Source organism: Dicentrarchus labrax, unplaced genomic scaffold, assembly GCF_905237075.1.
Source record: "Dicentrarchus labrax unplaced genomic scaffold, dlabrax2021, whole genome shotgun sequence".
NCBI classification, from domain to species: Eukaryota; Metazoa; Chordata; class Actinopteri; family Moronidae; genus Dicentrarchus; species Dicentrarchus labrax.
In genome coordinates, this window is record NW_026136723.1 from 17720542 (window position 1) to 17734005 (window position 13464).

A 13464-nucleotide genomic window follows, 5' to 3' on the forward strand; every position below is an offset into this window, starting at 1 on the left:
CTTCTCAAATACCTAAGAAGCTCCAGCAATCCACACATCCATATTATAGTGGACTGGAAGGTATTTCCCAAATTTTGTGTAGCGCTAACCTCTATATAGTAATCCAAAGGAAACTGAAATGAAAAACTGTCCCTGAGCCAAAGCATACCTGGGTCAGAATGCAATTTGTTAACTACCTTGTGGAGCAAAAAATTACAACTTAAAACTAAATTATCTTGTTTTTGAGTACTTAAGCTTCACAGAATTTACTTTAGAGAATGTAATGAGTTAGAGAAACACTGTCTGTTAAAAAGTCTTCTAAATTTACAAAAACATTCATTAAACTGAACAAAAATGTTCGAAACAATATCAGCAAGTCTGCAGTTTGATATTGTCTTTTTTCTATCTGACTGGATTTCACACTCACACCAAAATCACTCAGAACACCAGTTTAATCCAGGACATGGAGTTTATTTTACAACTGAGGATAAAAGAATGCCATTCTGAATAATTAGGTTGATGATAAAACCTGGAAATCTATCATTGGGTGAGAGTTAATTTTTTTTTCAATGTTATGTACAGTACCATGCATCGGAGCAGATGCCAGTAAAGTTCTGTCATTTTATGTAAACCACATTGAAGGACCTAGTTTTCACTGAAAAAGGACATTGTGGTCCGACAATATTCTGTAGTTTTATACATTTCCCCCATATTTGTCTAGAAAATAACATTATAAAAATGCACACAGTACAAATAATGTTGAACTGTAAAGAGCAAGATATGCTGACATACATGTATACATACTTGCTGATTATTCATACAATAAGTTTTAAACTTCATTAATTTTACAACTGCAGCTTCACAATAATAAAATTGGTAGCCTACTAACGCAAATACTGTACATGTTGAAACAACCAGGAAATTATATTTTACTAGGGAAACAAATATTCTAAACATTTTGTAAGAATTTATGTGATTTAATGGCAAATACAAAACAATATTATAGTCAGTCCCCCAAATTGTCACACTGAGCAAGGAATTAAAACTCATAAGGGTAATGTGTTGTCATTTTTACTCATACATTTCTTCATCAATTTACACTTCCTTAAAGTGCTGAAATCATCTTATCATCATCTTTCACATGGCTACTTTAATAACCATACACCTTCATATAAACATCTATATCCGCAATTTGTTAAACAGGGATATCAGTTTTCTCATCATGGTTGAAATATCATTAGACACAATATGCTCACTGATTTACATAAAAACATGCACAAACTGTCTCATAAATAATATGCAAGTTGTGTTGAAATATATTTATCTAAAAAAAAAAAAAATCATTCAAAACAGTGATCAAAATAAGAGCATGGTCCAGTTTTAAAACAACAGATGGACTTTTCCCAAAGGCTCAGATAAGATGCAGTGCATTAGGAAAGCAACAATCGGTCAGTGACTACATAGTGCCATGGCTGCTGCACCAATTTGGTACATTTCTGTCACCAAAATTTCAACTTTTCCAACAGCTTTGAGCCTCTGCAGAGGCCCTGATATTTATGGGTAACTGAATAATTACAGTATGTGGTATTAAAGCTACCATGTTTTCATTACAATATGTGTTGTAACAATGCTTAATACAGTTGTGGCACTATCTGTTATGACAGATTGGAGCTTAGAGTTATAGTGCAACAGTAATCTTGCTATCAGCTTTATCTTCATTGTTTGTCAAACTTTTCCAACTCTTTCACAAAGATAAGATGGTCCTCTGGTGACTTTCCATGTGTTTTGCAAAGGTGCAATTTGATTGCATGTTTGCTCACAAATGTCCGATTGCACAGTTTGCACTGAAATATTGAGCCAGTGTCATCATCTGTAAGTCCAGAAGAACGGAAAGTCTTTTCCTCTATTCTGACAGCTTGCTGCTCTATTAAATCTATGGAAAGCTTTGAGAGGTCCTTCAGCGTAAACCCTAGGTGGGACTCCAAATGGTTAATGTAGGAGGAGGGAGTCCTGAACTGGGAAGCACAGTCACTGCACAAAAACAGAGGTTGGCCAGAGTCAATATTTTTTAGGAACTTTGTGCCCCCTGTCCGCTTTAACTGGTATTTTACATTGGCCAGCCAATGTGAGATAGTAGTCATGGATAGACCAGTGAATTTACAGATATGGACCCTTTCCTGAGGTCCCAAATCACTAATGACAAACTTTCCATCTGGAGTCTCCTGAAGACTAGAGACAAACTGGGCCTGGAGTATCAGGAGGTGCTGTGGATTCCAGTTTGACTGTCTGCCTTTCCGTCTTTGGATGGGAGATAGCTCCTCCAAGCTGTCCTCGAAAGTACAGCCATCAATGTCTGATTTTTCAGAGATGGAAGAAGGGGTCGTAGACTTTGGTGTCAAACGGCCTGTCAGGTTTTTTACCATGTCTGAAATATCCATCAAAGCATTCTCCCGCAGAGGTGGAGATGAAGACTGTGAAAAACTTTTGAAAACTGGTTTGCTGTTATTTACACTGTCATTGTTGTTTGGTGTAGAAATACCCTTAGGTGTACTTCCATTAGTGTTTTTGGATTTTGTCAAGTCCATGGGCTGATCATCATCATCATCATGGTTCTGACTCACAGGCTCTGCTGACTTCATCTGAGCGGAGTTGCTGTTCATCTTATAAAGCATTGCAAAGGGGTCTAAGAAAGGGGTGGCCACTTTTGCAGCTTTTCCCAAGTGGTTGTTCATGATAGACTGCAAAGCACTGAGAGGGTTGACAAGTGGTTGATCAGGCGAGTGATCGGTGATGATGCTCAGGTTATTGCAGCCATTGCTTACTGGCCTTTTTGGTGAATCAACTTCACTCTTTATCTGTGTCTCTACTTTACTCTCTATTTGCTCTCCTTTTCCTCTCGTCTCAGTCTGGTTCTCTACTGCAGTATTCTTCAGTGCCTTTAAGATATTTTCTGGATTGGATGAAGCCTGTTTGTCCTTAGGATTTGGCAATGGAGACTTTGCAGACCTGCACTTACTCTCTACAGGTTTTTCCTCTTTTTCATGCTTTACTGAAGTTTTCCCTGTCACTTTCTCAACTAGCTCCTCCATGGCCAGCACATTGCTCTTGTGACTTGGAGGTGGAGAGGGGCTATTTGGTGAATGGATCAGAGTGCCTAAATCAGAGGACAGTACCTTCAAACTGTTGCTGCTGAACAAAGGTTGAACCTGTGCACATGAAGTAAAGGTAGACTTCAAGGATCCATGGAGTTGATAGGCAGCATGAATGCTGGGGTATCCACCCCAGGTTGGTGCACCTGTTTGGGCCTTACTGATTGCACTTGAAACTGTATTCTCTAAAGACTTTAGGATGTCCAAGCCACCTTTAGGGGCCTCTTCCAAGTCTTCTTCTCTCAGATATTGGTAAGATCTGGCCTTTCCATGTTTATCAGATTTTTCAGTAGGGTCTTCTTTCTCCTCTTTAATTTTTTTTCTCTCTGGTTCCCTAGCTTCCATTTTCTCCTCCACTGCTTCTTCATCTTTCTTATCTTCGTTTTCCTCCTCAGGGCTAGGGGGCTGCATCGGGGACTCGGGCTGGGACTTCCCATTGGGTGCTGGGAGTCGTGTGGTAGTTGGTGGCAGAGGAATTGACTGAATTTTCTCTTCAACTACAGGATCAAAAACTAATTGCTTACCTTTTTTAGAGGCTGAATTGGTTACTTTGAGAAAGTGCCCTGTGACCATCATATGGGCTGTCAGTTGTTGCAAGGTGTCATGTGAACTGCCACATTCCATGCATTTGAGAATTTGTGCCTTGCGTGCCTCAAACTGCCAAGTATAACTGGCACCATTTTGGTAACCATATCGATTGTTTGGAGTGACGTAAGGATTGGCCACTTTTTGGTCTTTGGGAGACTCTCCCAGGAGTATGCCAGATGAGACAGACTCTGGCGAGCTCGGGGACATCAAGTCTTGAAATGCTCTTTTTTTGGTTGGGGGCACCAGCTTTGAGGTGAGGGCTGGCATTGGTTCTTTTAGAGGCACTTTCTGATAGTGTTTTGTTTTGATCATATGAACACTGAGGTCTTGCAAGGATTCGAAAGAGTGACCACAGTACATGCATTTAAGAACTTTCTGGGCATCTTCTTTACCCTCCATCTCCATCAGAGAACGCTTACGTGGCTTGGACCACTTCTTGCTTCGATCATCCTCTGTATCCTTATTGTCATCACGGTAGTGGCCTGTCTCATTCATATGAACCGTCAGGCCAACCAAAGTATCATAGGCTGCACTACAGTCCTTGCACCTGAACTTGCTGGCACCCGTGAACACAGGGCCATAGAGCTTATTGTTTTGCCTGTAAAGCTGCACGGTGCTGAAAAGGCTTGGCTCAGGAAGGAGTTGGTATGGGGTATGCTGTAGAGTTTTGGCCAACGCTGCCTGGTGCCAGTCATAGGCTAATCCTCCTGTGCTACCAGAGCTTACACTGGTGCCACTGTTGCTGTTGCTTGACACCGTTCTGGTGGTAGTACTGCTGGTGGTAATATTAGTAGTAGCTGAGGCGTTGCTAGTGCTACATCTGCTCTTCAAATGGATGTTGCCTGGACTGTGACTGCTCAGGAACCCATTGCTCCCTTTGTGATGGCTCCCATTGCCATTGCTAGCTGTGTAATTGTTCCCTTGTTTACTTTTAAGCATGTCCAGAGCAATGCTGGACCAGGAGGCATCAGAGATCAGGTTTGCATAGACGGCTTTCATTTGTGCCAGACTGTCCTGTAGTGAGAGCCCATTGATGGACTCTGTGCTCTCCCCTATCTTCTCCTTTACCTTGTCCTGATCATTGGATGAGGACGTGGTCTTAAGGTCCACCAGTTGATCACTGGTGGTGCTGAGTGGAGAGGCGTACCCAGCATCTGGGTTAGTGCCATTGCTGAGTGGAGAATTTTGGCAGCTATAACGATCTCTTGCATCCTCATCATCATTGAAAAGATAGTCTGCATCTTGACCATCCAGGGAAAGACCATCATCTTGCAGATGTTCTTCTTCATCAATCTTATCCCCTTTAAATTCGTCCTCAGGTCCATAAGCTGGAAAACAAAAAAGAAGGGAAAAGTGACATTAAATACTAATGTTTAAATATATATATATATATATATTATATACATTAGAATGACACCATTTATGCATCTATCTATGTGAAGGTGGTATGTGCAATAATCCTAAAGAGATTTTTGTCAATAGTCCCAACAGAGGACATAGGTTTGTGATAATAAAGTGGCAAACATCCATATCTTGACAATGACAGATAGTCCTCTTCACTGCACTGCCTAATGAAGCTATTGAACGCTACAGCTCAGCAAGGGTAGAGAGCAGAGATGAGCTACAGAAATGTTTCTGCTTAGTTTAAAAAAAACTAAAAAAACGAGCAAAATTTCAAATTACACCGAGAGCAAATCCTTAGAGTAGACAATACTTATTAATCACATGGTGAGATATGTGACTTCACAATAGAAATGAAGACATTTTTGTCCCTTCACAATTGAAAAGAAATAACAGGAAAAGGGAAAATATGCCTAATGCTGTGTTAAAGACTCCCTTTGATGTTGCCTTCACAACATATAATAAGTGGTAACAGTGAATTAATAAGATTAATTTACTGCATATGTGGAAACATTTCATTGTATTCATCAACTATGAAAGCTTTTTTTCTTATAAGCAAATTGAAATGCCAGAGAAGTCTACAGCCATATAGTCAATGTATGAGTATTTCATTGTCTATTTTGCTGCTGTATAGCAACCATAGATCTGTTCCTGACTTTGATGTTTTCTTTTTCATCCAACATGCCACACATACTATGGATTCACAAGTAAGAGATAGTGGAGGAAGATGCCAGCTGCATCAGCCCTGCCAAGCCATGGTTGGCTGGAGTCAACTTGGCATTGGCTGTGGAAGTCCTCACAGCGTGATGCTAGGAAACGGCCAGTGGACATGACAAGCTGTGTTGTTACTGCCTATGCTCCCTGAGTACTCACAGCTTCAAGTGTGCCATTTTAAAAGAACAGAAAAAGATTTATAGTATCAATGGAAAATGGCTGCCCACTCTCTATGATTTTCACAAAGCATTTGTTTCAAAAATTATAACATCTTCCTCATAATTTCTTTTAATCTCCAGATGACAGAGATAAAACATTTAAATGAAAAAGGAATAATTTTCTACAATAGCAGAAAGATGAAAAGGTTTACATATGATTCTGGAAGCAGATTAGGAGATAAATATTACAGAAATATTACAGAGAGGCAGGGAGAAAGAAAAATAGAGGGTTAAATATGCTAAGGCTGCTCCCCCAATCCATTCCTCGTAAGATGCTTGTCTGAGGTGCCAGAATCAGTCTCCAGTGAGGAGGCAGATGTGCTGTCAGCTTCAAACAGCATGTAGCTCTCTATCCCATAATCGGAATGGACATAATACCTGATGTTTGTGAGGTGCCAGTTACTGCTGCCTGGGAAAAGCTGGAGGTCCAACAGCTGCAACTCTCTGCCTTGTATGTGTGTGAAAGTGTGTGTGTGAGAGAACGTACATGCTCGACGCACAACCTTCCTCCTTCTAATTAAAGTATTCCTGTGCTAGTTTTGCTCTTAACTGTAAGCTCTTAATTATACACAGGCTACTCCGAAATCATTCACTTGAGTTAGTCACTAAATTAGTAGATTTTAACCTTTTGCCAATGCAGCTGCAAAGCTTTCTTTCAATCTGTCTCGTCCTCCCTACGAAGACGCAGCCCACTGTATTGAAATAAATGCAAAACTGAACCTATTCAGAGTCAATGTGGTGAGAGTAGTTAAAGACAAAGCAGCTTAGCTGACAAAGTGAGAGAAACCTGACAGCCGTACAAACACACACACATTCACACAGTGAAAGCACACTAACACTAAATTCTAGTCTTTCCCCTGCCATCCTCCGTATGTTGCCTTGACAGGCATCAGTGTCAGGAGTGTGTCAGTGTCAGCCTGAGGTGTCAGTGTCCACGCAAACAAGCCTGAGAAGAGGTGGGAGGGGAAAGTAACAACAACAAACACAAGTCAGCCATTTTTCTCATCCCCCCCTCCATCCCTGCTCGAGCCTCCTCCTTCACCATCTGTGTCAGAAAAGCTGCGGGTGCCACCGCCGGCTAATAAGGCAATCAGAGATGGAAAAGATGCTGACACGGCGGCTTTCGAGCGTCACTCAGAACAAAAGAGGAAGAGGAGAGGGAGGGAGAGAGGGATAGGGAGGGGATTAAAACGGGGGTGGAGGGGAGGAGAGGAGGAGAGGTGTCTGTTGTGGTTGTCAGTCAAAAACGTAAGCCCACTTTGTGCTGTCAGGGAGGATAGGGAAAAGAGGGGAAGTTTTGAAAAGAGAGGAGAAAAGATGCGTTTAGGCCAGTGAACAAGAGGTGTGTGTGTGTGTGTGTGTGTGTGTGTGTGTTGTTTTTTGTGTGTATTTCACAGAAAAAAAACATGACAGGGAAACAAGTTTAACAGCATCCAACAAACTAAGTCCAAGATATCAGGAGGAAGAGGAGGCGGTGAAATTTCTGCCGTGTGTGCGAGTTTGTAGGTGTGTGTAAGATAGGTGTGGCTGATCACTTGAGTGTGTGTCAAGTGTCACAGTGTGTCAGGTGCATGCAGGGATGCAATGTGGCTGGCGGGGGGAAAGCGAAGCCATCTGTGTCTGGAGAGGAGGCCTGTCACTATTGTTGTGCCCTGAGTCCAGGATTTCCTGCTGCAGACAGGTGACACCACAGTAGGACATCCCCCAAGTCACACACACACACACACACACACACACACCTCTCCCCCAAACTACATCCCTCCCCCAAGGCAGGAATCTGTGTGAGGTCCACACACACGCACACACACATACACACACACACACACACACACACACACCTTGAAAGAACGACTGAGCTGAGACAGTTTAGAAAATGCTTGCTACCAACAAACAAGTAACACACATGCCTGCACTGGGCCTGGGTTCTCAATACTCAATACTTCAGTTGGTAATAAATATTGTTATCAAGTACACTTTGCCTTCTTCTGTTAAATGACAAAAATAATTATTATTCTGCTATCAGTAGTGAAGTTCAGGTAGTAGTAGTATTTAAGACACACACATACTGACAGCATTACAACTGTGCCCAAGAGGGCAAAACAGTGGAAAAATATTAAAACAGAGAATTCTAAGTACATTTTCAATGAAAGGTTATATTAAGTACAACTTTGACTGCCCAATAGCACTAAATATTACAATATGTTTTTAATACAGTGACAAGAGATCAAGATTTGGTCGGTGTCAGACATCCTGACCAGTTCTACGAGATAACGTAAGACAGGGTGAGATAACTTGTGTATGACATGACACTGGCACAATCAACATAACTCTTTTTTTTCTCCTTCCTCTCTGTTTCATACAGTATACACACACAAAACACTTTCCCCCTCTAAACCTTCTTCATTTATTCATGTTGTCTCGGAGAAGAGGGCAATCCTGGCTCTCATTTGCAGTGCTAATGTCCAATTCCGCCAGCTTTCACCCTGCTGATTTACCCTGCGTGGCCGAGCGCTGCCTTTGGAGCGGGGCGACCGGTGAGGCTCCCTCACACCGTTTAGCGGCCCTTCAAAATGGGAGCTCTGGCGTGGCAGTCTTATTTCTCTCTCCCGTTTCGCTTTGTCACCGGCCCCTCTATTCCCTGCCACTCACCTCTGATGGCTTTGGACAGGCCTGATCAGTGTGTGTCATTGACCTGTACGGCGTGCATGAGTGTGTGTGTGTTTCAGCAGAGAGAAGGCTGTAAATAAAATGACATTATTATTTCCTCTGTCCTATCATGTAGAAAAGCCAATTATGGTAATGCTTAGTATGTCAGGCAATCTCTGTCTCTGCCTGTTCTCCCCCGTCCGCTTCATTCTTGCTCTTTTTTTCTCTCTGGGATAGTCGTGGCTGTGGTTTCATAGGACCTGACACTCTCTTTGGACTACTCTGTGGACAACGCACACTGAGGCAATCTCAGCCTCAACACAACAACCAAACAAACAGAGCTTTTCATATGATTCTGTATAAAGAGCTGCCATCAGAGAAATCATCTGAGACCTACATTGTCATCCAAATGATTAAAAAATGGAGCTAAATAGTAAACTCTTCAGATCAATCAAGTCAGGTTTCCCTTTTTGTCTTTCTAGTGGCTGGCAACTTTGCTGGGTTAAATTCAAGTGCATGTTTTATATCGCCTCCCAACACAGCACAAAGCTACAAAGATAAGTGTTGCCAAGGATACCATGCATTAGCCATAATTTAACCCGCAGCTTGCTTGACCAGACATGCAAAACCCTACCTAACAGCCCTTCGGCCCCCAGCCCCACCCTTCCCTAACCCACATGGAATAGTCCACCATATGGCACAATAGCTCCGGGGCTTCTAATAGCTCCTGTGTCGTACAAATCCACCTTCTCAGCTTCCACGAGTCTTCCGGTTGGGGAAAACAAAACAGCCTGTGCAGTCTGCTCTTCATGCTGGTAGCTACGTGAGCTAGACAACAAATCTTTTCTGTTACTGCAAAGGGTTTGTGTCGCTGCTTTTGGATGCTTTCTAAAAAAGATAAATTAAGTTAAATTACCTTGTCCTAAACTTTTTGACAGTCCTGAGGGCTTTCACACATGTTCCAAGTAATTTGCAATTACTTGAACTCATATTATGCTAATAGCCTTTTTAAATGGGTCACACAGACAGTGCATTTTACCTCTGGCTCAGCTTCATTAGGCCACTACGAGTACAGTATGTGTGAATCCAAGACAGTAAATGATCACTGAATAGATCAGAGATGAAAGGAAGAAACAAAAGGTGGAGAACTGCAGCTATTTCTTTCTGAAGGAAAATAATTTGCAGGTCTTTCTTGAATTGCTTTGCAGGTTTCTCCTCTTCTATTTTTTAATCTTCCTTTCTTTCGTTTTCCACTCCTGTTTGTTCAGGTCTCCCATGAGCCAGTTTTGACACGCCATGACAGTGACTGTGGTCTATAAATCACCGTTTCCCTGAATTGTCAGTGCCTGCTTGTTCTGAGATGAAACAACAGCCATTAGATCATCGGCACCGCAGATTCCAGCCCTTTTCTGCTCGACTTTTCCTGCCAAACGCCCCACACCCAACAATCTAACATTGCTCTGGTGCTGCACGGACATTTCAAACCATCTGGTTTGTTTTCAGGCAAAGTACAGATAAAGCATTACTAATTCTAATTAAAGATGATGTGAGTGAGATTTACTCAACCAATGCCAAGCACTGATTCAATGTAGGCTGGATCCGACAGATGTCCTTTGTTAAACAGATTCTTTTAGAGCAAACATTGTCACTTTCTTTACCATCCATAAGATTTGTGTCATCCTGTGTTTGTATACAAGTTTAAAGTTAACCCTCAGATTTGAATATTTCTATTGTCTTAATCTTCTGTTCTGTGGTTGGACTGCACACATCTTTTATTATATAATTATTTAAAACGCAAGTTATTCAAGTTGTTCGATTTTGGTTCAGTCAACAGTGTCTGTTAGTTGACAGAAATTAGTTAAATTGTGAAAGAAGGACTCTCAAAGCTAACATGCTAACAAAATAATATGGTTTCATCCTTTCTTCATAGATGCCGTCTTTTGAATTCACCTGCATTGCCCCTGACAGTGGAGCTTCCTCCGACTAAACAACAGCTGCTCCCATCGCCTAGCAACAACCAGTTGATGGATGACCCCAAAGATGGATAATTACCATAAATCACTATGGTTGTGTGGAGAATAGAAGCAGAAAATCATTGTAGGCAAAAACAGGCTGAACCACAGTTTAAACTAGTGTGCCTGGTGTTTAGGCTAACTTTGAGTAGATTCTCTAGCACGCAAAAACTGGCTGGTGACCCCTAAATTCAGCTAAATCAAAAGTGGCGTTGGATTTGTCTATTAGGGTCGTTTTTTGAAGCGTTTCTGGAGAGTGACCAGTGTTTCAGACCGTATGAATAGGGGCTGTAAAATGAAACCTGATGAACTGACTCATGGGACAAAACCTGTCCTGAAGGAGCAGTGACAAAGAAAACAAAGTGGGCCGAGGAAGGAAGAAAGGAAACAGCGAAGAATGAATGATGGCAACAATGATGAGTTTAGTGCAGCACGAAGGAGGAGGGGGGGGGGGGGGGTGGAGGAGAAGAAACACAAAGAGGAAGTCTGTTTACAGTCTGAACATACATGTATATTTATGCACTGTGTGTGTCTGCGTGTGCGGCACGGTGACAAAGGCATAGATACAGCGAGAGGGAGAGAAAAAAAAAGATGGTGAGAATAAAAAAAAGGAAGAAAATGAGAGGGCACAGGGCTAAAACAGGGTCACAACCTAACCAGTTCGGTCTAGCCGAGTCCGGTTGCACAATAAGCCATCAATCAACCTTCTCCACGCTGTCAGACCTCCCCTCAATTCACAGAGGCCATCCACTTTGTACACTGCTGAGGAACAAAACATAGAGAAGGAAAGGGAGAGACAGAGGGAGAGAGAAAAAATACATACACAGATGTAGGCACACACACATCTGATCCTTTACTCTCTGTGGGAAGGAAGCTCCCTAAAGACACACTTACACTGGAAAATGGCACAGTGAGACTCATGCAAGTATTTGGTTCTCGTGGGGCTCGGTGACTATAGACTTGCGGGATTAGTTGGTGGCAACCGCTAACTGCTAGCGCTAGTCCGTCATGCCCCGGCCTACTTTCTACAATGTGCCACCCCTTTGGGTTTGTTTTCAAGATTTTACATCATTTAATAATATAACAACTTTCGTTAAGGGGGGAAGCTCTCTGGCTGCATGCTGACTGGCCGAGTTCTTTGTGGCGCTAAAATAGTTCCGCAACTTATTAAAACACGTATTTGTCCTAGACTCTTAACTTAACTTAAAACTAGTGACTGTGGTAGTTTTACTCGCAGGGAGTTTAAAGACAAGTGGATGTGACACGCTCTAGCTCGTTGCTCCATTTGGCTCTTTCGGGTAGCGGCTTACTATTTGTCACGGTCAATTCTGTAAGTTGACTTGAAGATTTGTCCCTGCCCGAGTTTTAAGCCCTGATGACCATTTTGTGTTTTAAAGGGGTTAACTGTCTTTTAAGACAGTGGGATGGCACGCACACCCACATATGTCATTTTGTCTTCCTGGATCAAAACATTTCATCAGCTCCTCTCCAGCCTATCTACTTCTCGGCAAGACTTTCAAAAATAAACCAAACACCAGATATGCAACACAAGCCTGAACACAAGAATGCCGAGGATTTGTGAGAACAGGACCTCAGAGACCTGACTCACATCCCTTTCCCAACATAAACAAAGACAGACAAAGAAATCAGACCTTTAAAAACCATAAAGTTACTTCAGGGAAATTAATTAGAACCTCAAACCCTCGGGGCAGGAGGCTGCTCGGGGCAACCAAATGTCCCCAAACATTTTAGTGCTTTTAACTGCATGTGTCACCAGGGAAATTCCAGCAATTGTGCACCATCAAAACGGCTATCCTTTATGCATCGCCACATTTTCTTTTTCATTCTGCCTGCTCAAGTGACGAGTTAGTGCTGAAGTCTGGCGCTCCATTAAACAAAGTTCTGCTGTTTCATTTCAACACTAGTTTAGGATTTAAAGCGTGATGAATAGCAGAGGGGCGTAACAAAAAAATATAACAAAAGCATAAGCTTGAACCACACAGCAGTTTGGAGTGTGTGTGTGTGTGTGTGTGTGTGTGTGTGTGTGTGCTTGTGAGGAGATTTTTTTTCCCCTTTCCTGATGACCATGGCAATAAAGTGACAAAAGAAGAAATGATAGGAGGGAGGAGGGATTAGGGGCTGAAAAAGGGTCCCTGGAGAAAGTCAGTAAATTATGTACTGGGTTCTCAAAGTGGACTAGTATCAGTAGCCATCTCGGCCTAATTGCGTCTGCGTGCGGCTATGCACGCCTGTGTGTGTGTGTGTGTGTGTGTGTGTGTGTTGTGTACAATGGCCATGAACAGCTTCACAGTCAGAGAGAGAGGCAGGAAGAGAGGAAGCAATCCTTCAACAGAGCACAATATCAGACTGCGGACAGACAACTAACGGCTGGAAGGTTCTAGAAACGAGAGAAAAGCCTGCCTCCCTCACATTTCAGCTCCCAAAGACGCCTCCCAAAGTGCCCTCCATCTAACAGTAACACACACACACACACACACACACACGCTAACACACACACATAAATGGCACCATAACTCTATATCCGCAATCAATCTCCGCTATGAAGACACATCCATCTTCAGTAATGTTAATGGGAGGGTTTTGGGGGTTGGAGGGGGTGGAGGACAGGGGTAAAACAGAGGGTATGTGACTGCAGAGCTGACCTCAGAGCAGTGTGAGGTAATACAGGCTGTGTGTGTGTGTGTGTGTGTGTGTGTGTGTGTGTGTGTGTGTGTGTAATAAAGACACAGTAAAATG

The 13464-nt window shown here is 42.5% G+C and overlaps 1 protein-coding gene across 2 annotated transcripts in view; it reads right to left on the reverse strand.

Annotated features, from left to right (window-relative positions):
• Window positions 1-429: 429 nt before the first annotated feature.
• tshz1 (teashirt zinc finger homeobox 1) overlaps window positions 430-13464 on the reverse strand; it is a 30168-nt gene continuing 17133 nt past the window's right edge. For both annotated transcript variants that reach the window (XM_051390411.1, XM_051390412.1), the window contains one exon: window positions 430-5044. In XM_051390411.1, coding sequence (XP_051246371.1) covers window positions 1695-5044 — 3350 coding nt within the window. In that variant the 3' untranslated portion in view covers window positions 430-1694. The remainder of the gene's footprint in view (window positions 5045-13464) is intronic.